Source organism: Agelaius tricolor, unplaced genomic scaffold, assembly GCF_023055355.1.
Source record: "Agelaius tricolor isolate 1412-34295 unplaced genomic scaffold, bAgeTri1.0.p SCAF_11, whole genome shotgun sequence".
NCBI classification, from domain to species: Eukaryota; Metazoa; Chordata; class Aves; order Passeriformes; family Icteridae; genus Agelaius; species Agelaius tricolor.
The window spans coordinates 56,731-82,643 of record NW_027269271.1 but is presented as its reverse complement, the minus strand read 5'-3'; the positions used below and the strand labels follow the sequence as shown (position 1 = coordinate 82,643).

Sequence of the window (25,913 nt, the reverse complement as noted above, 5' to 3'; positions counted from 1 at the left end):
ACTGCTGAGAACATGGACTATCTGTCCTTGTTCCCCTCCTTGATGGCTTCAATACCCTTATTCTTCATTGTATCTGTTCCCCCTCAGCAATTTCAAGAGACTTATTCTTTATTACCTGCTCCCCCCTCATGCAAAGGACTATAATAGACCCCTGAGTTAACCAGGACTTTGAGATCTCCCCAACATGACTAGGCAAACTCCATTGACTGGACCATGAGGATTTTGTCTCTACTTTTGGTAGCTATACTCCCCCTCTCTCTCTCTTTCTCTATTCTTTTCATTTTTCCTAATTCCTTTAACGCATTTGCTGTGGTCATTCAATAAAAGGTGCATTTGTTTTGATTGATACTGCAATCCCCTTTCCGTGTTGTGTTTTGCACTCTGAGATCAGCTAATGAACCATCACAACCCCCATTCATATGAGTGGATTGTGCCAGGCAACTAGGATCATACAGGAGGGGACTACTGGAACCATGCTGGGTTCGTACTGGGAGCATCTGGAACCACATTGGGGGCAACTGGTATCATATTGGCAGTGACTAGGATCAAAGTGGGATCATTCTAGTTGCGACAGGAATTGATTGGGACCATTGGGGGTATGACAGGGATCATACTGGGAGTCGTTGTGATCATACTGGACTCACACTGGGAGTGACTGGAAAGCACTAGAATCATATTGCAGGGGACTGGAATCATACTGGGATCATTCTGGGAGTAACTGAAACCATGCAGATGACCGGGAGCAATGGCAACCACACTGGGAATGACTCGGATCACACTAGGATGATTACAGAGCCCATACTGGGACTGCAGTGGGATGATAAATGAGACTACCCTGGGAGCACCAAGGTGCAGGGTGCCCGGGGCTGGGTGTGGCACCATCAACTCATAGAATCTGGCGGCACAGAGTGATCGCGCGCCCCAATTGGCATGAAGAGGAAAGTGACATCATGAGCAGCGCAGTGCGGCAGGATATTGGAATGGAGCAGCATGTCAGATCCCAGGTGTGATGTCACTGTCAGGGAGTGGGAGAGGGAGCTTGGGGGTACCCGGAAGTGGCGTGGGGGGCCCTGGACACCTTAGTCCACCCTGACTCCCCCTTCCCCAGCCACCAGGTCCCCTCCTGGACTTGGCCTGACCCTGCAGTGGGCACGGCCATGTTATAAGTAGAAAAAGCTGCCATTTTTTTTTAAAAGGTTGCAGAGTGAACAGGTTGGACCAGTTGCTGCCAGGGTGGAGTTCTAACTGTTTGTTATCGTAATCACCAGTTGTTTTTGTTAACTACTCCTTTTGTCAGTACCACCCTGCCTGCTCCCAGATGGATGACCCTTCTCAGACAGTGAAAGGAGGGGACATCGGGGAGGGAGGGACATCGGAGGGCATGCAAATAACCTTGGAGCCAGCATGCCACAGGAAAGCCACCCCACCAAACTTACCAAAAGACACCAAAAACAACGAGCCAACACAGAGTTAAGAGATCAAAGTGATTTTTGGATGTGAGGATCAAAGCCCAGAGCCTGCAGAGATGCTGAGACCCTTTTTTGCCCCTCACCCTAGCCAAGTAAGGACCTCGGCTAGAGACAGAATCCTGGAAGTCAAACTGAAAAAGTGAACAAAGGATCTTTCCCAACGCTCTCATGAGGATGAAATGCCCAGCTCTGTTCACAGACCAATGGACAAAGCTGCACTCCTCCTCCGAGTCACCACTGGGAGCAGCGGCGGCGTCGGCGCAGACCCATCGGATCTCCCCCCAAAGCTGGTCACTTTTACTAAAGGCATTTAAAAGGAGAAAAGTCTCCTGCCTGTGTTTATTTCAGGCCACACCATGCTCTGCCCCAAATACACCCCCCAACAGCATGGCAGTCCCCCAGTACCCAGATCGCCCCAGCTGGGGGCACACAGTGAGTGAGAGACCCCCTATGGACCTCCCAAATCGAGCCCCCTTATAGGCTCCCCTCTAGTGCACTCCTATGGACTCCCTCTAATGTGGTCCTCCAACCCCAGCCTGTGCCCTACATACCCTATATGTTTCCATCATCTATAGTCACTCCCTCTCCCTTTAGTGCCCTACACCCTGCTCCTCATAACCCCCCATACGCCCCCGTCCCCTGTAACTCCCCTATATCGGCGATAACTGTAGCTCCCTATAGATCCCTCATATCCGCAATGTCCCCCTAGACCTTACAGATCCCTTATAACCCCCACAGCTTCCCTCTGTCCCCCTGGCCCCTTTAAGACCTGGTCTGCACCAGCGTCCCTGTGGGTCTCCCCTGATCTGGTCCAAGGGTTCCATTTTTATACAGTCTTTCAGGCTTTGCAAGCGGGTCTTCTTTAGCATATCATTGGGTTTTCTGGAGCTGGTGGATAATCAATGGAATCCTGTCAGGAAAAAACTTTCAGCGGTGTGGGGGATCGGTGTTGGGGAGCGGAACTTCTGATGATGCTTATCAATATGCCTCCTGCTGGGGTCTGGTCAGACAAAGAAATCTTTTGGAATACACGTTGGAATACACGTCTTCTGGAGGCAGTGTCTTTCTGGTATTTGAATTTCTGCCACTTAGTTTGTAGTTGCTGGTGATGCTTATCTGAAGTGTCTCCAGCTGGGGTCTTGTCAGACAAGGAATCCTTTGGAATATACATCTCTGGCAACCATGTCTTCCAGGTGTTTTAGCTGGCTTGTTGCCCAACATTGCTTTTAGTACCCACTATGCTGTGGTTTTAATTTCACTTAGCATGAATTATTTTATAAACTATACAACATATCACAGGACACAGGCAGCAGAGGCCGTCATGGTGCAGCTGCTGGAAGACATGTACCTGTGCTCACTGCATGCCCGCCGAGTCACCCTGATCCCCCAGGATGTGCAGCTGGCCTGGTGCCTGCAGGGACCCGAGGAGGGGGGCATCTGAATGGGGATCCCCTGGGGGTCTTTCCTTACAATTTCACACCCCTAATCTCACTGGGACCTCCTATGGGACCATCATGCTGAGACCCCCACCCCCCCATGGGGTCACCCAAGCCCCCCATAGACTCCCCCACCTCAGGATCCCCAACAACCCCTTCAGGAACCCATCCCGGGGTGGAGGTCCCCTTCCTTAGTCCAGCACCCCTCAGATTATTGAGGGCCCCTACCCATGATCCCCTTGGAACCCCCCTACCAGCATGCCAGTCCCAGAGAAACCTACCCAGGACCTCCACCCTGCTGGAGACCCTCCCAGTTCTGCTGCACCCCAATAAATGTTTGTGACCCCTAGGTGCTGATGCTGGGGAGCTTGGAGGGGATTTGGGGGTGAGGCACCACAGGGGGGACCTCTGGAAGGGAGAACCCACAGAGAGGGGGGCTCTGAGAGTATTTTGGGTGAGGGTACATGGGATGGGGGCCAGGAAGGTCTTGGGGCCTAAGGGGTTCCATGTGTAGTGGTGGTGGGGGGTCACCTAGGGGATGGAGCTTAGGGGATTCACTTTTTGAATGGAGGTCAGGGCTTTGAGGGCCATGCTTAGAGGTGGCTTGAATGCGGGTAGGGTTGCCTGTGGGGGGCGGGGCTTAGTACCCCATGGGGGTGGGGCTCTGGAGAGCTCCCATCCATGGGCGGAGTTCTTGGGGGCGGGGCTTGGGGGCAGCGACACTTGGGAGGTGGAGCTGCTGGGGTTGCTGCTGCCCCTGAGGGTGCTGCTGAGCAGGGAGGGGCGGGGCCCGCAGGGATGCTGCACCAGCCACAGCCTGCTCCTGGGGGCGTGCCTGCTCCTGAGGGCGTGGGAGGGACCCTAGAACGGACCCGCCCAACCCCAACCTTGCCCTGGGACCCCAACCCCCCCCCTTCCTCATGCCTTGGAGACCCTCCTGAGGCTCAGAACTCAAAACCTCCCTTGGGACCCCAAATCCTCTTAAACCTGCCCATCTCTGCCATCCTTGGGGTATCCTCTGAGTCCCCCAAACCTCAAGGACCCCAAATATTCCCCCTAAAATCCCAGCCCAGCCCCCACCCACCTGGTTTGGGATACCTCCAGTTTTGGGTCCCCTCAACCCTTTTTTTTCCCTAGACAGGCTGGTGCTGAGCTTGGTGGGGAATTTTTTTGTTACTGAACTTTCAAAGAAAGTTAACAACTCAAATTGTGGACAGGACAGAAAATTGCTTTGACGTCTCTAATGACCCTATAAGCAGCACTACATCTGATGATGAGGAAATCACATTACAACCCCAAATTAAAGATGAAACCTTCTATGATATCAGGGTCTGCTCACTGTTACTAAAACAGTGTGGTACACAGCAGCCAAGATAGCAAAGTTCCAGGAAAAGTATAGCAGACTTACGTACTTATTGGAAACTGGATATGTTTGGAGAGTGCCTCTGGCAGAGGGTGATTGAATCATTTGTCTGAGGCGCTCAAGGCTTCTGGAAGCCAGAAGTATTTTTAATGGTGGATGACCAGAGAAAACTGTGGCCTTTAACTCAGAGTGCTGGAGCAGGTGGTTGAATCCATTAGAGAGGAGTGATTTCCTTAGGATCGAGATCCCAAGCATAGATCATTGGACAGAGGGTGTACAGAAGGCGGCATTTTTGCAACTGATGAATGACAGATGTTCCAGGACAGCTCTCACCTACATCACTGGTTATCCAAGTATATGGCTGACATGGTTAGAGTTTTGCTGGACATGATAAAACACTGCGGCAGAATTTCAGCAAATTCTTGAAGCAAATGTTAACCCCACAGAGAGGAAGACAAGATCCTTAATGTTGCGAGAGAGATCTTCAAGGCTAATTAGCTATGGCAGAAGGATTGGTTTCACTTAATAATTAGTAAATAGAACAACAATCAGGAGATTGGAATTGCACCAAGGAAGCAGACTGCCCAAAAGGGAGCAGCAGGGTCCCAGTGCATGATGGAACGCAGTATGAGCGAAAGGCTTGCAGAAAGGAATTTCTTGGTAAGTGATAAATTATCCACTGCTGTTCTGGAGAATGTAGTGCCTGGAATGGAGTGCCTGGGGAAAAAGGAAAGTTGTGCTCCCTTGCCACAAGCAGGATAAAGATGTTGATGTGAGAGTTGGAACTCCTGAGAGACTTATCATTACTATGGCCCCACAGGCAAATGTTGTTAAATTGGAGTCTTAGAAACAACTTTTGCCATCCTCAGTGAGCTGGAGGCTGGCAGCTGCAAGCATTTAAGGAGGCTCACCAAAAATAAGACTTACACAGAAAATGGGGTATCAAAGTCACCACTGGCTTCTGAGATGGAGACAGGAGAAAAGCTGAGAATCCAAGTGGATAAACTTATGACTGAGAAAAATCATCTTAGGACCCTACTTGCTTCAGCAGAGTGTAAGGAAAGACAATTATTTGAGAATATGAATAGGGAAAATTATAGAAGAGAGAAACAAGACCTGAGAGAGGAAACCTTATTTATCCCTGTTACTGAGAATTGAACAATTGCAGAAACAGTTCCAGGAAGAAAAGGAGAAAAGATGAAAACTGAAAGAAAAGCTACCAATTCCTGTATTGTGCAGAGTCCATTTGCTGATTTGCAAAAGCATTCCATACACAAGCCAAGTGAGACTGAAATGCAACAAGGGGAACCCTATCAATACATACTAATGACCCATACATCCAGATTCCAGTTGGTCAATGATTAATTACATTTGTAATAGATACAGGAACACAACATTCAGTACTAACGAAGCAGGATGCCAAGAAGCTGGGTGTATGACCCAGATGCTAAGAGTTAAAATCACTTTAGTAAATGGAGCAAATGTTATCTGCCAAGCTGCTAAGGTTAATTTATGGGTCCCAGATGAGAAGTGGATATTGGCTACTTGCTTTGCAATCAAAGATCACAATGACAATATTTAGGGTTTTGATGTTCTGAACATTTAAATCTGTTGTCTGCCTGATGGCAGTGAGTCAATGTTAATGTTTGAACATTAGCCCAAACCCTAAAAGAAGTCCAGAGACTGTGCTGACTCCACATGGCATCTGCACTCCCTGATCCAAGGACTGCAAGTGTGTCCCCGTGCTGGATTTTTACTGCAGGGAGAAGTGGAATTTCTGAAGTTCTGGCCTATTTGGCCCCACTAACAGTTGAAGTACCCAATACTCCAAACCTAACAGCCACAATATAAGCACCCATGTGCTTGGGCATTGATGGGGTGGTGACAGCAGGTGATTTACAAAATTGTGTGTTTGACTCCTGAAATGGAATGACAGTGCTTTTACATGGGAAGGAAAACAGCTAGCCACAGATTATAAAGTGGAGAGGGGAGGAAAATGCCAGCAAGACTTTCTGCCCTAGTCTGTTTGGTGTGAGAGCAATGTCTAGAGCCCTGGATATATTCAATACTGGAATTCGGCTCCAAATGCTGCAACTAGGTTTTTTTCAATGTGAATGACAGTACCTATTCTTGTGAAGGGAAACACCTTGTCCAACTGATGGTGCTGCAGATGATCATCTGCCAGGTGGAGGTAAAGGCCAGCAAAATGTTTTCATCCTAAAACACTTCGACTAATAATTTATTTTCCAAGGAAAAATAGTGTCATTCCCTTTTGGGAGCACATATGAGGAATTTGGAAACCACCTCTACTAATGAGTATGTCCAAGGATTTCTCCAACAGAAAAGGGTGCCTGCAGAGATATGTCTTGTTTGCCTTTTCCTTTTCTGGGCTGACAATCGTCTGCAGCACCAACAGTAGAACTAGGTGTTTCTCCTTCCAAGGAAATGTGCTTTCATATACTTTCTGAGCCCAACCTCCTAAATTTGGTGCCAAGCTCAAAATTTGGATCCATCCAAGGGTTGCTCCCATTTGAAATGTGCCAGGACAGAAAGGTCTTTACCTTGCCTGGGCAACCTCTCATCTGCCTGTGAAACTCTGGTTACCTGTGGCATCATGGGTCCACTGAGCCAGAAATAACTCACACTTGTGTGGCCAGGCCAGACTTGCCTGAGACACTTTAATCCTGGCAGCCCCATCCCCCTCTCCATTGTTGTGATGCTCTTCAGTGCCTGACTCCTGGGTACATGAGCATCCACAGGAGGGACTTTCACAACCAGCTTCTCCCCTAGCAGCGATGACTTGCCCCAGTCCAGCAGCCCTGATGCATTTCCATTGTGTTGCCAATTGCCCTTTTTCCATCGTTCCAGGCACCCCCACGGAGCATTTGCCACCATCCATGAGTCAGTGCTGAGGCAGAGTGTTGGCCACTTCTCTCATTCAGCCATATTCAAAGCCAGCTAGATGGCTTTAAGCTTTAAGCTCTGTAACCTGACTGGATCCACCTTGCCCTTCTGTGGCTTCCACAAGTTGTCGTGTAGGACTCCATACAGCAGCTTTCCATTTTTGATCCATCCCTACAATATGGCAGGAACCATCAGTAAAGAGAGAGTGAGACTTCATTTCCTGGTAGTCAGGGCGTCCTTAGCATGTGCCACCTTCATCTCTTCCCCTTCTGATGATAATATGAAATTTTTGCCTCAGGGCTAGTTCATAATGACTTCCAAGATGCTTTTCCCTTTGAACGTCCAGCCTAGCACTGGCAGTTGGGTGCCAGTGAAAGCTGTGCTTTGGTGCCAATCACTTCTGAAACAGATGGAACCTCCTCAAAAGCTGCCAGTAACTGCAGTGTGGTGTAGAGATATAGCTGGACTCAGATCCTTTGTATCCCAGACTCAAGAGCCATAGGGTGGTCCTCAAACTTTCCCAGGTACCTTCTGCCAGAGGCTCCAGGATGGACCACTCTCCCTGACTACAGTGTGGAGCCTGTTTTCCACACTTTGTTCTCTCCTGACTGGTCCAATGGCTACTGTAGGAACAATCTCCTCTAATTTGTTCAAAAGCTTGTTGCTGTGAAGGATCCCACTTGAAATCAACCTTCTTCCATGTCACATGATAGAGAGGGTTTACAATCTGACTGTAACATGGAATATGCATTCTCCAAAACACCACAGTGCCAGGAAAGCCTGTGTTTCCCTCCTGTTGGTCAGTGGGGACATGGCTGCTATTTTGTTAACCACATCCACTGGAATCTGACAATGTCCATCTTGCTATTTTACTTCTAGAAACTGAATTTCCTGGGCACGTCCCTTGACTTTACTCTGTATTATGGCAAAATCAGCCTTCAGGACGATCCGTCTCCCCTCGCACCCCCATTGAAAACCCACAGCTGCCACTCCACGTGGCCAGAACAAGCTGGCTGATACTTGCTGCCAAGTCCAGGTCACAGCAGCCTGTGCAGCTGGGGCTGAGGGCGGGCAGGTGAGGCCGGCGCCCAGGGGGCGCCACTGTTGCCAGGCAGGTGGGCAGCCCTGCCGGGGAGGGCTCAGAGCCGCAGTCCTGGCAGTGAAACCGCTGCCCCCTGCCCACCAGCGCTGCAATAGAAGTCCTGCACTGGCAGCGCCTGCGGGCACCAGCCAAGAGAGACCCCCGGGAGGGGGCCAAGCTCCAGTATGGCTGCCAGCACCAGGAGCGGGACTGTCCTAGGTTGACTATATGATGCTTTTATCCCCAATCGTCTTGTTCTATTTATGCTGAATAATAAGTTTTGCACCTTTAAGACTTGTTCCAGAGTGAAGGGGGGAGAGAAGAAGCATGCAACTTGTTTTCAGACACTGCACTCACTCCTCCACATTCCTGCTCCTGGACTGTGTTGTCTGTGGATGAACAGACAGTGGGACAGAGCTCCCCTTTGCTTTTAGTTAGTTTTACCTTGCTGAGGCAAAGAAGTTCCCTGGACTGTGATTTTTTTTCCCCCCTTTTCTTTGGACCTCTTGAAACCTGCTCTGGACTGAACATCCAGAAGAGCACCGGCAGCTGCACCTGTGGCCCACTGGGCTGGGACTGGGCCGCGGCATTTCCAGCAACAGAGGGGCTGATAAGAGACTGAGTGACCTGAACTGCAGCCCGGGGAGGGGACTTTTCTGAGTTTGTCATCTCTTTTGGAGCAGCAAGAGGTTTTATTGTTTAATGTTGTTTAGGTTTTATTGTTTCAAAAACAGTTTTTTCCACTTTTCTATAAAAACGTATTTTCTCCCAAACCAGTTGAGGGAGGGGCCAAATGAATCTGCTTTTCTAGAGGAGGAACGCCTTTGGGGGTTCTATCCCAAATTTGCCCTGAACCAGGACAAATACATTTAGTGGCGCCCAGCACGTGGCCTGAGAAAGTGAAAAAAACCTTTATTAATTGTATGTTAGTTGTGCTTGCTCTGTAGTGGGTAAAAGCAGTTAGTAGCCACGTTGCTTGAATTTGTAATGTTTCTTGGGGTGGAGGCCTTCATTTGTTCTAGTCTCTAGACTTTTTTGAGGTTTCAATACCTTTCTGGTCACTAAGATTATTGTCCCTAATACCTAGTTTTTACAGTAGAGAAGCAAAAATTAGAATAGCTATTGTGCTGGGCTTGGTGATAATGATTTATAGCATGTTTACAAAGATACTGAAGTCTGCTTATGATATGTATGGTTTATGGTTTCTTCGTCCTACCCTGTGTCCCAGTTCCAGTAATATGTTTCGGGAATTTATTAGTAATTGCATCTGATTTGTTAGAGGAGGAGCAGGGAATGAGGCTTTCCAGCCTTTCCTTTCCTTCTTCTCCTTTGAATCTGTTATGTCACCTTTTGAGAATGTTCATTTTCCCCTGAATGTTAAAGAGACCATTTTTCTGGTATTTTATCTAGTAAGCTTCCTCTATATGGTCTTCAGCTTCTCTAGGATGAGGGCTGAGATGTCCAGAAGAGCTGATGAGACCCCTGACCCAGAAGTAGACCCAGGCGTGGAAAATCCTGAGTAGTGTGGAGAATGGGAAAATATGGGCCAAACCCTGAAGGAATTTTCTGACCCTGTAGACTGAGATTTTCCATGTGAACAAATTCAGAACCCAGCTGAGGCAGGAAAATACCTGAAAGAGAAGTGCCATGATGACTCTAAAGAGAAAAAGCTCATTGCAATAAGCTGGACCCTGGCCTATGCTTATTGCACACTGCTAGATACTGTAGGGCAGCAGATAGAGGCAGGGGGGCAAAGAGATAAATCAGCAGCTATCCCAGTCAGGCTACAGCCAACACCCCAGCTACTCAGGTTGTAGCTAAACCAGACAGAGAACCTAAGCCACTGGCAATCGCTGCAGGAAAGAAGCACACAAGCAAAACCAATCGGCCAGCAACCGACAATAATGATCTGGTGGAAGGACCCTCAACACCAATTACTGATACAAAAGCCAAAGTTAAAGCAACTGACACAACATCAGAAGCCACTATTGAGTTCTATTCCCTAAAGGACCTTCGTGGCCTAAGAAAGGATTACACTTGAAGACCTGATGAATCCATAATTAGTTGGTTAGTCCATCTTTGGATGCTGCAGGCGAGGCTACAGTTTTGGACTGCACTGAAGCGAGGCATTTGGGACCCCTGTCACATGATCCCGTCATCGACCAAGGAATGATGAGGGGGGCAAACCCTCACAGCCTCTTGGCACGGGTCCTGGAAAGTGTAGCACAAAGATACCTGTGTGCAGACGATCTCTATGTGCAGCAAACTCAGTAGAAGACCATAGAACAAGGGATCCAACACTTGAGAGAAATGGCAGTGGCAGAGATTGTCTTCTCAGATGATGTGAACACTGTAAATCCAGACTTGGTACCATGTACATCTGTGATGTGGCAAAAATTTGTACGACTTGGGCCACACGAATATGCTTCTGCTTTAGCAATAATGAAGCGGCATGACAGTGAAGAGACTGTGCTTAATATGGCAAAGAAGCTCCAAGCATATGCAGATACTTTACATGGCCCAACACATGCCAGAATTGCAGCAGTGGAAACACGTCTGCAAAAATTAAAAGACAGGATGGACGAGAATCACGAGAGACTCAGGGAAAAGATTAAAAAGAGCTTTCTCCAAATCTCAGCAATACAAATCAAAAGTTCTGGTATCCAATGCAAAAATTCCCCAGATAGGGAGAGAAGGTACACCCCAAGCTGAGCTGTGGTTCTTCCTGCGTGATTGCGGAGAAAATGTGAGGAGATGGGATGGAAAATCTACTGCTGCTCTGGCACAACGGGTGCGTGAACTCAAGGAAGGCAAGACTCAGAGAGGAAGTTCCAAAAGAGAAGCAGCTCTAGCTCTATCTTGGTTTGGAAAGACAGGAGTCTGCTAAGGAAGGCAGGAGTCTCCCCTGAAATGGAGAATGTAAACCCTCCCCACCCCTCTGAATTGCTATAAATTTTAAATTAAGGGGCTCTCAGGCAAAAAATATGGGAGCAGGAAATAACAGTTCTTTAATAGGGAAGAAAAATAAAAGGATAAAATAAACAATGCAGTACACCAGAACAACACTGACAGAGTCAGAACTCAACCTGACACCCTGTTCGTCAGGGTGCTGGTAGCAGTCCAATTGGAAATGTGGCTGCAGTCCTCCTGAAGTGCCAGGTGTGGTTCTGTTGGAGCAGGGGGTCCTGTAGAAAAGGGTGTATTCTTCCTCCGAAGATCCAGTGGAAGAAGAGGCAGCTGCTGTTCCTCAGGGAAATCCAGTAGAGAAGCTGTGCAGCTATTCCAGGAGCTCCAGATTATATCCGGGTAACAATGCTTGGCTCCTCCCACTGGGCAGAGCATCTCCCAATGGGATGCTATAGTTCTTATCAGTCATGCAGTGACATTCAATAGCCTGTTATCAGCAGATGTCCCCTCCCTAGGGAGGAGTGATTGTGATCACTCAGAGAGAGAGATAAGGCAAACTGCCCCCTTGACAAAAGACAACTGCCATACAGATGGTAATACAATACATCTTGCCTTGCAATCTGGAACAAGCTCCAGTAGCCCATAACCAAGCTGCCACATATGATGATGATGACAATATTTTCAATCCCCTTGAAGGAACCTTGAAGATATATGCCCAGGGAAAGAAGGATAACCAGGCTTAGAGAGGCCCTGCCTCTGGCCAGGTAGAGGCTTGTGAAAACCGCATTTTTTGGACTGTGTAGATTCATTAGCCTGGCACATCTGAACCATAAGAATATAAAGCTTAATCCCATTATCACATTAATCCCATCAAGACATGTGGGGGCAGAATCTGTTTCTATTGCTGGTGTGAAAGGGAGATCGCAGGATTTCACTTTGGTGGAAGCTAAAGTGAGCCTGACTAGAAATGAGTGGAAGAAACATCCTATTGTGACCGGCCCAGAGGCCCCATGCATTTTGGGCATAAATTACCTCCAAAGTGGGTATTTCAAAGACCCAAAGGGACTCAGATGGGCATTTCGAATAGCTGCTGTAAAGACAGAGAGGGTCAAGAAATTGAACACCTTGCCTGGACTATCAAAAAACCCATCTTCAGTAGGACTCCTGAAGGTGGAAGAGCAACAAATGTTGATTAACACCTTGACAGTGCACCGCTGACAACACCAAACAAATCAAAATGCCATGACCCCCATTCACAAAATGATATGTGAGCTAGAGAGCCAAGGGGTGGTCAGCAAGATCCACTCACCCTTCAACAGCCCCATTTGGCCTGTGTGTAAATCTGAAGGAGAATGGAGATTGACTGTGGACTACTGTGCATTAAATGAAGTGACTCCACCACTGAGCACTGCTGGAACTCCAGTATGAGCTTGAGTACAAGACAGCAAAGTGATACGCCACTATCAATATTGCCAATGCACTTTTCTCCATTCCTCTGGCAGCAGAATGCAGAGCTCAGTTTGCCTTCACCTGGAGAAGTGTGCAGTACACCTGGAACTGACTGCCCCAGGGGTGGAAGCACAGTCCTACCATCTGCCATGGACTGATCCAGACTGCACTGGAAAAGGGTGAGGCTCCAAAACATCTGCAATATATGATGACATCATTGTGTGGGGGAAGATGGCAGCAGAAGTGTTTGAGAAAGGAGAGAAAATCATCCAGATTGTCCTGAAAGCCAGCTTCGCCATCAGGAAGAGCAAAGACAAGGGACCTGCTCAAGAGATCCAGTTTCTGGGAGTGAAGTGGCAAAATAGGCAGCGTCAGATTCCCACTGAGGTCATCAACAAGATCACAGCTATGTCTCCACCATACAGCAAGGAAACACAAGCTTTCCCGGCGCCATAGGTTTTTGGAGAATGCATATTCCTGAGTACAGCCAGATCGTAAGCCCTCTTTACCTGGTCAGCCATAAGAAGAACACTTTCCACTAGGGCCCTGAACAGCAACAAGCCTTTGCCCAAATTAAGCAAGAGATCGCTCATGCAGTAGCCCTTAGCCTGATCAGGACAGGACCAGAGGTGAAGAACATGCTCTACTCTGCAGCTCGGAACCATGGGTTGTCCTGGAGCCTTTGGCAAAAGGTGCCTGGAGATACTCAAGGCTGACCACTAAGATTTTGGAGTCGAAGCTACAGAGGGTCTGAAGGCAACTATACTCCAACAGAGAAAGAAATTTCAGCAGCCTATGAAGGAGTCCAAGCCGCCTCAGAGTAGGCACTGAAGCACAACTCCTCCTGGCACCCCGACTACCAGTACTGGGGTGGATGTTCAAAGCAAAGGTTCCCTCTACCCACCATGCTACCAGTGCTACATGGAGCAAACAGATTGCTCTCATCACACAGTACGCCCATATTGGAAAACTGAAGAGCCCTAGGATTCTGGGAATAATTACAAACCATCCAGAAAGGTGAAAACTTTAATCTTGCTGATAAAGAGGAATAAAAAGTGACATGTGCTGAAGAAGCACCACCATATAACCAACTGCCAGCAGAAGAAACATGATACACTCTTTTTACTGGTGGTTCTTGCCGCATTGTAAGAATGAAAGGAAAGTAGAAAGCAGCCGTATGGAGCCCCACATGACAGGTCACAGAGGCCACTGAAGGAGAAGGTGTATCAAGTCAACTTGCAGAACTCAAAGTTGTTCAACTGGCCCTGGACATTGCTGAAAGAGAGAAGTGGCCAAAGCTCTACCGCTACACTGATTCATGTATGGTAGCCAATGCTCTGTGGAGATAGCTGGAGAGGTGGAAAAAAGCTAATTGGCAGCATAGAGAAAAATCAGTTTGGGCTGCTGATGAGTGGAAAGAAATTGCTACCAGGGTAGGGAGGCTACCTGTGAAAATCCACCACGTAGATGCCCATGTCCCCAAAAGTAAAGCCAATGAAGAACACCAAAACAATGAGCAGGTAGACCAGGTTGTGAAGATAAGGGTGTCAAAGATAGACCTAGATTGGGAACTCAAGGGAGAGTTATCCCTAGCTCGATGGGCCCATGATGCCTCAGGCCATCAGGGTAGAAATGCCACCTATAAGTGGGCAAGAGACTGAGGGGTGGGTTTAACCATGAACAGTATTTCAGTTATCCATGACTGTGAGACGTGTGCTGCCATCAAGCAGGCCAAGCAAGTGAAGCCCCTGTGGTACGGTGGGCGATGGTCCAAGTACAAGTATGAGGAGGCCTGGCAGATTGACTACATCCCAGTGCCCCAGACACGCCAAGGCAAGCACTACGTGCCCACAATGGTGGAAGCCACCACTGGATGGTTGGAAACCTACCCTGTGTCTCATAGCACTTCCCGGAACACCATCCTGGGCCTGGAAAAGCAGGTCCTGTGGAGACATGGTATCCCTGAGAGGACTGAGTCAGACAATGGGACTCATTTCAAGAATAGCCTTATCAATTCCTGGGTTAGGGAACATGGCATTGAGTCGGTGTACCATATCCCCTACCATGCACCAGCTGCAGGCAAAGTGGAGAGGTACAATGGACTACTAAAAACCCAGTTGAAAGCCTTGGGTGGGGGATCTTTCAAAAATTGGGAGCAGCATTTAGCAAAGGCCACTTGGTTACTTAACAGCTGAGGTTCCACCAAGCCAGCAGGTCCTGACTAGTCTGAGTCCCTGAATGTTAATAGATGGAGATCAAGTCCCAGCGGTATGTGTCAGAGGTTTGTTAGGGAAGACCCTGTGGATCAATTCTGCCTCGAGTACAGACAAACCCAGTCGTGGGGTTGTCTTTGCTCAGAGACCAGGTTGCACATGGTGGATAATGCAAAGCAGTGGAACAACACGATATGTACCTCAGGGAGATTTGATTGTGGGGTGAGAATGATATGCAAATATCACTGTTAGTTGGATGTTACTGCCATTGTCTGTACATTAAACCATACATGAGATAGAAGGAAATGTGTGTCGAAGGTCTGAGCAAGTGAAAGATGGAGTTTTGAGTGAGTAGAATGAAAGTGGGGAATTCTGCAGTGCTATAGTATGGGGCCTGGTTTCAGTGGTCCGGTGTGGGGATGTGACGGGGGCATGATGGGTATTGCTTGTAATTTTTTGGGGAAAACAGATGGAAGTTTTTACTTGAATAAAATGCATGATGTTTGGTAGTATATTGACAATATGGGGATAAGGAGTGGAATGTCCTAGGGTGATGTTATGATGCTTGTATCCCCAGTCGTCTATTCTGTTTATGCTGGATATCATGTTCTGTGCCTTCAAGACTGGCTCTGAAGAGCGAAGTTTTGTTTTGTTATCAGCCTGCTCACTCCCTCACACTTGGCGGGCACAGAGATGGAGCAGTATATAGGGCTGCTTTTGTGGGTTTTTTTGCACTTGCTTTCGCTTTGCTCTTGCTCCTGCTTTGCTCTTGCTTTTGCTTCTGCTTGTTAGTTAGTTTAGCTAGGCAGTCCAAATTTTCCCTGGACTGTTTTTCTTTCCCTTTTCTTGGAACCACTTGAACCTGCTGTGGACTGCAACCTGGGAAACACCGAGAGTTTGCACCTTGTGGCCTGCAGCAGCTACCCCAGCACCAGAGGGATTGATAACAGAGCAACCACCACCAAGAGAGACTTTCTGAATTTGTCATCTTTTTCAGAGTAGTGAAGGAGTGTTGCCATCCAGTATTGTTTATTTTGTGTGCTGGGGGGGGGGCTTTGCCTGTTAATAAACAGGTTCTTTCCACTTCTCTCTGAGGAATCCTTCCCGAACAAGTTGGAGGGCAGGAGCCGTGTGGGTTTGCTTTCTGGAGGGGCCCCCTTTGGAGGTTTTCTCCCAAATTTGCCCTAAACTAGGACAGTACCTTAATGTTGGGCACTGTTTTATGTAATCTTCTAGTAGTTCTTTTGTTTTATACTGTGTAGTAAGTAACTCTGTTCAAGACCTTTTGTCTAGTATCTCCTGTCTATTCAATAAATAACTAATTTCATAATAGACCTGATCTGTCACTCTTACAACTTGCGAGCCAGAGTGGTTTAGGTGCAGGCCACCTAATTCAAGCTGTACCCAAAATCTTAGCCTAAGACAGGGCTTGTCTGAAGCTCCCACTCTATCCATAACACCCAATTACTTGTAGGTGACCCCAGGAGTCAGTGCTGGGTCCAGTCCTGTTCAACATCTTTACTGGTGATCTGGATGAGGGGATCAAGTGGAAGTCAAACTAAGTTCACAAATGACACCAACTTGTGTGGGAGTGTGGATCTGCTGGAGAGCAGAAAGGCTCTGCAGAGGGATCAGGACAGGCTGGATCAAGAAGGCTGAACCAGTCTTCTCCCTCATTGGGGCACCTATTGGGTAGGAATCATGTCCCAAGTGCCTCCACCTGAGGGACTGGAAAGGGCTGGAGCAGTTCTTGAGAGACTCACATGCCCCAACCCATCTCCCCCAGGAGCTTTTTCATCAGGTTTTCTCTTGCTGTCTCTTCCTGAAGCGTGAGTGATGGAACAGCCTGGGGGGGCACCTGGGGTCAGCCAAGGTCGCCTACCCCAAACCTCCCCCACTTTTAGAATCCCAGGCTGGTTTGGGTTGGAAGGGACTTCAAAGGTCATCTTGATCCACCCCCTGCCATGGGCAGGGACATCTCCCACTATCCCAGGATGCTCCAAGCCCTGTCCAACCTGGCCTTGGACACTTCCAGGGATGGAGCAGCTGCAGCTTCTCTGGACAACCGGTGCCAGGTTCTCACCACCCTCACAAGGAGGAATTTTCTTCCCAAAATCCCATCTAGCCCTGTCCTCTGGCAGGTGAAAACCCTCACCCTCCATCCTGTCCCCTGACAAAGGCCCTCCCTAGCTCTCCTGGAGGCCCCTTTCTATATTTTATCTCTCTATAAGATTTATACCTACACACATATCAGCCCAAAAAGTGACTCAGGCAGTCCATGACTAGTTGTGGCCACCTGGGGTAGCCCCTTTTGGGGGGTGTGGGGGAGTGCCGAGATCTATGGGTTATTTTAGAGAGCCACATGAGGTTGTAGAGGGAGGTTTGGGAGGGTTCTGAGGGTTTATAGGGTGTTCACGGGGGAGAGCTATGGAGCATTTTGAGGGGATCCTGAGGGTATTTGGGATCTGCCGGGGAGTCTGTAGGGGATGGAGGGATTTATCTCCACCTGTCAGGGAAGTTCACCACACAGACTCTGTTCCTGATTTCTATGAAATCTTGATGCGCACAACACACAGGAATGTTTTTCCTGCAACTTCCCTGGCCCCAAGAGGGACCACGGGAGTAGCATGAAAAAGTGGGGAGGCTTGTCCATCCCCTACATCGGCCATTGCAGTTTTGATTCAAATTTTAATTAAAGGCTGAATGGTTGCTGATACTGCGATAGAGTCAGGGTCTTTCTCTACATTGTTGTCATCACTCCAGTTCCCAGGAGACACTCGAGGGGCGCTTGGAGGCCAGCTGGGGGGTGCTTGCGGGATCATTAAAGGGTCTGGAGGGGCGCTTAGGGGAGGCAGTTGGAGAGCACTTGGGGGTCCGAGAGGACACACAGGGGGCATTTTGGGGGCAAGTAGGGGACGGGGGGCGGGCGGCCATTGGGACCATGAGGGGTACTTGAGGGTCAGGAGAGAGAAACTGGGGGTACTTACGGGGCCCAGGAGCGCACTTACGGTTCAGGGAGGCACTTGGGGAGCAGCCGGGACGGTACTTAGGGGACAGTCCTGGCTCTGGCGGGACTCTTCAGGGGCCGTGGGGCATGACGGGAACCGCAGTCCCGGCTCTATCGGCGGCCTACAGGGCCCCGCGGTCTTTCGGGAGTTGTAGTCCAGGAAGTGAGTAAGCTGGCGCCAAACCAGCGGCCAATGGGGGGTGGGGGGCACGAGGGATTTTTGGGGGCTCAGGGTGAGCTTCGGATGCCCCCTTGACCCCCCACAGCGCCCCCAGGGGCGGAAGGACACCAGAAGCCCCCGGCGCCACATCAGCCATGTGAAGGTGAAGAAGACAGGTGAGCCCCACTCCTAAGGGTTTGGGGGTTCCCCGCCCTGATGCTCCCAATAAACCCCCAGGCGCCCCTATAGACTTCCTAGTCCCCACAGACCCTCCAACGCTGTCCTGGGCCCCCCAAAACATCCCACAGACCTCTGGACTGTTAACGACACTCCAAAGCCCAAGGGTCCCCCAAAACCCCTACCTGGACCCCCAATATCTTTCACAGATTTTCCTCAGCACTCCTAGAGTCTCCCCCAAAAATCCCACAGACCTCTTCTAGATGCCCTATAGACACCCTCCCAACTACTCCTGATTTCCAGCACTCCCCGTACAACCCCCCAAATCCCTTCCTCAGCCTCATCAGAGCCCCTCCAGACACTCCAAAGACCCTCCCGGACCCCCTAGAGACACCCAGCGCCCCACCAACAGCTGCTTTTGAGCCCCCAGAAGCCCCCTAAAGCTCCTGGGGACATTTGGGGGGAGAGGGGATTGGGGACAATCCCAAAGGTGAGGGCGGTAAGGGAGGGAGTTTTGAGGGTCTCCCCACCTCCCGGGTGCAATTTTGGGGTGCCATTGCTTTATTGGCCCCACCATGCATTGGGGTTGCCCAGGTGGGCATTCCAAGAGGATCTTGATGGCCCTGGGGAAGGGAAGGGAGAGCAAATGGGGAGTTAGGGGGACCTGGGGAAGGCGCAGGGGCATACCCCTGAAATTTGGGGGTGGGGATGTCTTGCCAAAGGCTTCCCCTTATGGCCTGGCGGTGGCATCGCAGCATCCAGAGGAGGAGGTCCCTGAGAGGGCCTGGGGGGGCTGCATGTCACGAGGGGTGGCAGTCCCACAAGTGCTTCCCCAGCCCCACAAGGGACTTCCTGAGCCAGAAGTGTCTCCCCAACCCACAAGTGCCCCTTCAGCCCCTCAAGTGACCCTGACCCACAACTGCCCCCCTGCCCCACAAGTGACCGCCCCTGGTCCACAAATGACCACCTTAGCCCACAAGAGTGCGTCTAGCCCCACCAGTGACACACTGAAGGATTTCTCCTTTAATCTGATGTGTGTGACGAAACTGCCACAGGGTATGGTCCTGTAGGGACCACTAACGGGTCTCTGGTAGTCATATTCACGGAATGCTTCCATATTACACGTGACCTTTCCTTGAAGGTTTTCCTTGAGTGTGCACTGTTACTTCTTGTTACATAACTTGACAAAAACCCCACTATATTCCTCATTACCTATTTGTCCACCGGCTCCAGCTGTGCTTGTGATCCTCTGTGCATGCCTTTAAATCCTTTCAGCTTTTCTGACAGTTGTCTTTAAGCTCCATCCAGCACCTTCAGGGCAACTGAAAATTTCTCTTCTCCGTGTCATTTATCAGGACCCCCAAAACCCTTCCAGGGACCCCCATCTTCCTGGAGAGACCTTGTGGTTTGGGAGGTTTAGAGGGCTGAGGGGATCCCTGGGTAGTTTTGGGGGATCCCCATGTAGTTTTGGGGGTCCCTGGATGGCTTTGGGGGTGGTGTCTCTGTCTCTGGACAGTTTTGAGGATCTCTGTGGGGTTCAGGGTTTCCCCATTTTTATGTCTTCATTTTAAGGCAAAAGCCCTTTAATTCCCTGTTTGCCATCGTCTCTCCTGGCTCCAGCTGGTTTTCTTCAGCTTTTTCAGTCATTTGGGCCAGAATTTCCTGCTGGGACTTGGATCATTAATTTTGGATAAAAAACATCTGGACTTGGTTTGTCCTTTCCCCAGGGTCACAGTGTCAGGAAAATTAACCCACAAACACCAGAGGTTTATTTCCAAAAAGGAGACAGAGTCCTGTAACTTTATTCAGATATAGAGAGAGGTCATGGGCATTTCCCCTGGGGCCTACCAAATTTTTGGAGGACGCAGCCTTCTTTTTATCCTGATTACCCTGCTGCATTTCCCTCTCTCTTTCCCCATTGTCTAGGGTGCTTGAGAGGCACAGTCTTCCTGAATCACCTAATAAAGACCCCCTTCCAATGTATACCCCTCCTTTTTCTTTTCCTTATGTCAATCAATGAAATTCCTATGGAATGTATGTTAAAGATGCCCATTGTTTCTTTTATCTCTTAGTATCCATTTCTGTTCATCAGCAGACCTACAGTTTGTTTGTAAAGACAAATCCTTCATTCTTTTCAATGGAGGCAGAGAGCGCCATGGGAACAGCAATTCTTTTGATTTCCACTCTGTCACCGTCCTATCAGTGACAGGATCCAGCTGCCAGTTCCCAAATTCTCTGGAACTGTGGAACATGCCCCCCTGGCCCCTCCTCCCCACTTTGCATCCTGAAATTTTGCTGAATCTGCCCAAATGTGCATGGTTTGGCTGTGGCTGAGCCCCATTTGGGGATAAAAAGGGCAATCTGGGGACAAGTGCTTTGTCTATGTTTGCAGAGTCCCTGGAATTCTGGAGTTGACAGGCTGGTGAGTGGAGAGGCTTCATTCCCTGTTTTTAATTTATTTTCCTTATTCTTTGGGTATGGACAGAAATTGAGGAGGGGTTTTTTGCCCAAATTTCAGATTTTTTACCCTTTCTCCTCCCCAGTTTTATGGCTTTTGCCCCCTTATCCCCATAAGTTTCATAATTTTATTCCTTTTTCTTCACAAATGTTGGATTGAAACACTTTTTGTGCCCAGATTTTTTATTTTTTGCCCATTTCCCCCCAAATCTCAGGGGTCTTCCCTTTTTGTGCACTTTTTCCCCAAATTTCAGATTTTTTGCCCTCTTCATGCCCAGAATTTGGAATTTTTTCCCCCTTTTTAGGCTGAATTTGGGATTTGGGGGAACTTGAGTGGGATAAGGTGGAGGGCAGGTTGTCCTGGATTTTGAACACCGTTTTGACCCAAACTGGGGGAATTTGGGGCAAAATTCATTCTTTCCATGAAGTTTTAGTGTGAATTTGGTGGAAATGTAGTATTGAGGTGTCATCAAGGTAAGGGATTGGTGGGTGAGGGCTGCACCAGCATTTTAACTTGAATTTGACACAAATCTAGGTGATTTTGGTTAAAATTTATCTTTTTTGAAATGTTTTGGGCAAATCTGATAGGAATGGGGAATTTGAAGTGGCCTTGGAGGGGGAGGGAGGATTGGCTCATTTGTTGAACTCCATTTTGACCCAAACTGCAGGAAATTTAGAGGGAAAAACAAGCATTTTGACCCAATTTTGTGGGATTTGAGGCAAAATTCATAGTGTTTGGAAGGTTTTTGGGTGGATTTGGTGGCAACAGGGGCCAAAATAAGCCCCAAGGGATTCCATGGGGGGGAAAAAAGGCATTTTGGGGGTAATTTGAGGGTTCTGGAGACATCTCTGGGCTCACAGGGATTTTTCCCATAAAATAGCAATTTTTAGTATTTTTGGGTGTTTTTCACAGGAGTAGCACAGGTTGGTCCTGGTGGCTCCTCCTTCCCTTCTGTGGTAAGAAACATCCCCATTTTGCACACAAAATTCCCAAATTTCTTGAATTTGGACTTATTTGCTTGAAATAAGAAAAGGAAATTCTGAATGCCTGGGGTGTTTTTTTTCCTGAAAATTCCCTTTTCCCCTCATTTTGTGTCTTCCCCAACAACCTCTCAGCCTCATATTTATTGGTTTTAACCAAAAAGTGTCCTTTTAAAATAATTTGTTTTAATCCAATAGCCTTTAGAATCTTCTTATTTTTCATTAAAACATCCCCTTTTTGCTCACTTTCTAAAGAAAAAATGAAAATGCACTTTATCCTCATTACTTGGGTTTACATTTTAGTTTTCGGGAGTTTTTTGGGGTTTTTTTTTGAGGTAAAATTCTAATTAGCTATTTTGGTGTTTTTCCAGGAACAAAACTCACCGTCAATACACTGACTGTATTTCTGGGGGAGGAAAAAAAGTCTATTTTTTGAATTTTTTTTATGATAAAAGGCCTTTTATTTGTTCTATTTTAATAAAAACAATTCATTTTATGGGAAAAAAACCCTCTTATACATTATTTTCTTTACTTTTTCTTTAATTTTTCATGCAAAACCTGTATCAACCCAACTTCTTATGCAGTTTTATAAGGAAAAACCTTTTTTCCTCTTTTCCCCCTAATTTATTTCTTATTTTTCTTCCTTTTTAAAAGACTACATAAACTATGTTTTAAATTGGGATTTTTAAGGAAAAATCCCTTTTATTCATTGTATTTTAATTTTTAAAATCCTAATTCCTTATTTCCCTGTTTATTTTTCTTCAAAACCACAGTTAAAAAAAAACAAAAACAAAAACCAACCCTGATTTATATTTTAAGAAACACCCCTTTATTCCCATATTTTATTCCCAAATCTCATTATTCCTATTTTTCCTCCAAACGCCCAAATTCAATTTCTTTTAGAAAAAAAGCCAGAATTATCCTTTTTTACCTAACCCCCCAGTTGCCTATTTCCTAAATTTAAAAAGTCCTTATCACCTACTTTTATACATATTTATGTATGCAAGTTGTGTTTTAATCATTTGTATCAGATTTTAACAGGTTTTCCCCCAAGTAATTGGACCCTTCAATCAAAAGACCCCTAAATGTGGTTGCGTTGGCCACGCCCCTGGGTCTTTTGAATCTTGCCCCTGTACTCTGCAGTTTCCATGTTTGTTTTTTGTTATTAAAACATTTATTTTCTGGGCAAGACCATCATTCCTGTCCCTTATTTTGCCAGTTCCCTCCGGCCAAGCTGAACAAGGGGTCACAGTGAGCCCAAGACTGTGATGCTTCCGAGTGCCAAAACACTTCCTGTCCTGATGATGGCCATGGGAAGGTCATCAGTGTCCTTTGCAGGTGTCCACCACCTGTCACCTTTGAGGGGATAGCCTTCAATATCACTGGTACTTGCTCCTATGTCCTCACCCAGATCTGCACAGGTGACAATGTGACATCATTTATGGTCACAATCTAGAAGGAGTCACAGCAGAAGGGGAAAGTCTTCGGGATCCAAGCATTGTCTGTGGAAGTCTATGGGAGTCCTTGTTTCACCTTGACCTTGAAACAAGGAAAGGGGATAGGTGTCATGGTATGGTGGCACTTTATGTTCCAAATCTCATGGGATCCCTCCCAAATTTGGTTTCCTTGATGGAAGGGACACTTCAGCCCAATCCATACTCCTCCCAACTTTTCTTTCTAAGCAAAATCTGTAAATGCATTAAAACCTTGGTTGGAAGTTGTTTTCCCTAATTTTTTCGTTCTGCCTCAATCAACCCCAAAACTCTGTTTCCTTGGTGAGGGGAGCCCTCACCCCATCTCCAAGACTAATCCATTCTCATCCAAACTTTTTTCTTCCAAGGGGGATCCACAAATCTGTCAGAATATTGTCTGGAAGGTGTTTCCCCCAAATGTTTGGTCCCACCTCCTCACTGGAGGACTCTTCCTTCTCTATCCCAGGTGGATTCCATCTCCCACCACCTCCCCACCATCCTGAGTGAGGGACAGGTGCAGGTCTACCCACATGGGACAGGCGTCCTGCTCCGCACTGACTTCGGCCTCGTTGTCCACTATGACCTCGTCCAGCACGTGATGGTCACGGTCCCCCAGACCTACATGGGGCGCTTGTGTGGCCTCTGCGGCAACTACAATGGCCAAGGCAATGATGAGTTCCAGCTTTCCAGTGGCCAGCTGGCTCCAGATGCAACAGCCTTTGGATCTGCATGGAAAACAACAGATACACCTTGCAATGACACCTGTCCCAAGGATGAGTGTCCCACCTGCACAGAGGAGAAAGTGGCAGTCCTCCAGAAACCCAACTATTGTGGCCTACTCACGGCCTCTGAAGGTCCCTTTGGCTCCTGCCATCGCATCATTGACCCCATCCCGTATTCCCAATCCTGCATCCATGACCTCTGTCTGATGGGAGGGGACACACATGTCCTGTGCCAGAGTGTCCAGAGCTATGTCACTGCATGCCAAGGTGCCGGTGTCACCGTGGGGGCTTGGAGGACATCATCCTTCTGCCGTGAGTTTGGGAGGGCACAGGGGCAAATATCCCCTCTTTGGAGTTGGAAAGATCTCTAGGTGATACTGGAGTTTGGGGGGGGCACAGGTGGGGAATGTTCCTTGTTTGGGTCTGGGTGACAGTGCTGACACACAGGACATGGGATGATGGTGATGGGATGAGCTTTAAGGTCCCTTCCAACCCAACTCAATACATGATTCCATGAAACTTCCAGCCCCCACCTGCCCAGCCAACAGCACCTACTCCCTTTGCACCAACACCTGTGCCAACATCTGCACCGGAAATACCACCACCTGTCCCCAAACCTGCACTGAGGGCTGCCAGTGTCACCAGTCTTTGAAGGACAGTGATACATTCCCTGCAAGTCCCTGCACTGCCGCCCCAAGGAGCACTGCCGGCCCCGCGGTGCCCAATCCCACTGTGTCCCAGCCCTGGTCGCCACATGGTGACCCACACTTCCAAACCTTCGACAGCCTTGACTTTGACTTCCAAGGAACCTGCACCTACACCATGGCTGAATCCCATGGGAATGACCCTGGGCTGGTGCCCTTCAGGGTCCAGGCCAAGAATGACATCCGTGGTGGGATCCAATCTGTGTCTTATGTTGTGGACATTGTCAGAGAGAAACAGGTAGTTTCCCAGGCATTGTCCTGGGGAAATTGTGAGAAGCTCAGAGAAAAGAATTAAAACAATTCTTATCTTGGTCTCTGCAGCTGGTGTTGGTGAACATGTGGAACGTCTTATATGTGATGTTATGGAAAGATGGTGTTGTTCCTAATTAACCTAATTAATCAATGGGGTGACAGCTGTTATTAAGAACCAATCAGGTTCTAGGTGAATGATATCAGTTATAAAAACGTGAAGTTTTGTAATAAAGTGAGCTTTTATGCCTGCTGAAAATGCATGGAGTTGTGTTGCCTTCATTCCTGTTTCTGTCTCAACAGTGACACTACGTCTCCTTGGTCAATGTTGACATCTATGGACAATGCATCTCCTTCTGTCAGAATGAAGACAGAAGAGTCTGGTGAGTTGGGTGGAATTGTGAGAATTTGGGCTTTTTCTCAACTTTTTGCTTCATCCAGCTCTTCCCTACCTCCTTCTTCATCCAGCAGTGCCAATGTTATTTTGGGATAAATCAGTCAGACTGGGAAGCTGATTGCTGAAATATTGACATATTTTGGGAATAAAATGTTGGGAAATGTCAGGAATAAAAAGTTGAGAAAATGGTAGGAACAAAATATGGGGAATAGAATATTTGGATATGTCAGGAACAGAATGTTGTGATAAGATTGGAATAGGATGTTGGGATTTGTTGGGAGTAAAATGTTGGTATGTGTCAGCAAAAAGACAGGATATTCCAGGAATAAGATGTTGGGATAAACTGGGATAAAATGTTGGTGTGTCTAGGGAATAAAATATTTGTATATTTCAGGAATAAAATGTTGGAATGCAGCAGGAACAAAAAACTATGGGGTGTTTGGATATTCTGGGAATGAAATATTGGGTCATAGTGGGAATAGAATATTGGGACATATCAGTAATAAAATATGGCAAGAATAAATTGGGATATTTGAGGTGTAAAATGTTGGGATATGATGAGATTTAGTGTTGGAATATGCTGGGAATAAAGAATTGGGATATGTAAGGAATAGAATATTAGGATACATTTGAAATGAAATATTGGTGTATGTTGAGAATAAAACATTGAGATAATTAGGCATGTTGGGCCATTGGCAGGTGAACGGGTGGAGCGGTGGCCGGTGGAAAGTAAAACGCCCAGGCTAGATAAGTGTCCAGCCAACC

General features: G+C 47.8%; 1 protein-coding gene and 1 long non-coding RNA gene across 3 annotated transcripts; one reads left to right on the top strand and one right to left on the bottom strand.

The window, feature by feature from the left end:
* Nucleotides 1–6,913: 6,913 nt before the first annotated feature.
* LOC139594067 (uncharacterized) lies at nt 6,914–17,947 on the bottom strand. Its single transcript, XR_011680503.1, has 2 exons — nt 17,831–17,947; nt 6,914–11,671 (listed from the first exon to the last, which is right to left on the bottom strand). It is a non-coding gene; the product is annotated as an uncharacterized lncRNA (long non-coding RNA).
* Nucleotides 17,917–25,024, top strand: LOC139594066 (zonadhesin-like). Of its 2 annotated transcripts, XM_071435650.1 has the most exons (3): nt 17,917–18,165; nt 23,543–24,110; nt 24,325–25,024. In XM_071435650.1, exons 2-3 carry the CDS (start codon nt 23,675–23,677, stop codon nt 24,795–24,797), a joined length of 909 nt encoding a protein of 302 aa, XP_071291751.1. In that variant the 5' UTR covers nt 17,917–18,165; nt 23,543–23,674; the 3' UTR covers nt 24,798–25,024. The 2 variants fall into 2 exon arrangements, with proteins under 2 accessions (XP_071291751.1, XP_071291750.1); XM_071435649.1 differs by lacking the exon at nt 17,917–18,165 and having other exon boundaries at nt 22,961–24,110.
* The last annotated feature ends 889 nt before the right edge of the window (nt 25,025–25,913 follow it).

What these genes read in the sequence shown, in the direction of transcription:
- LOC139594066 (XM_071435650.1), top strand. Translation starts at nt 23,675, where the DNA reads ATGGTCACGGTCCCCCAGACCTACATGGGGCGCTTGTGTGGCCTCTGC. An exon ending in GAGGACATCATCCTTCTGCC is followed by an intron (nt 24,111 to 24,324) that starts GTGAGTTTGGGA and finishes TGAAACTTCCAG; the next exon opens with CCCCCACCTGCCCAGCCAAC.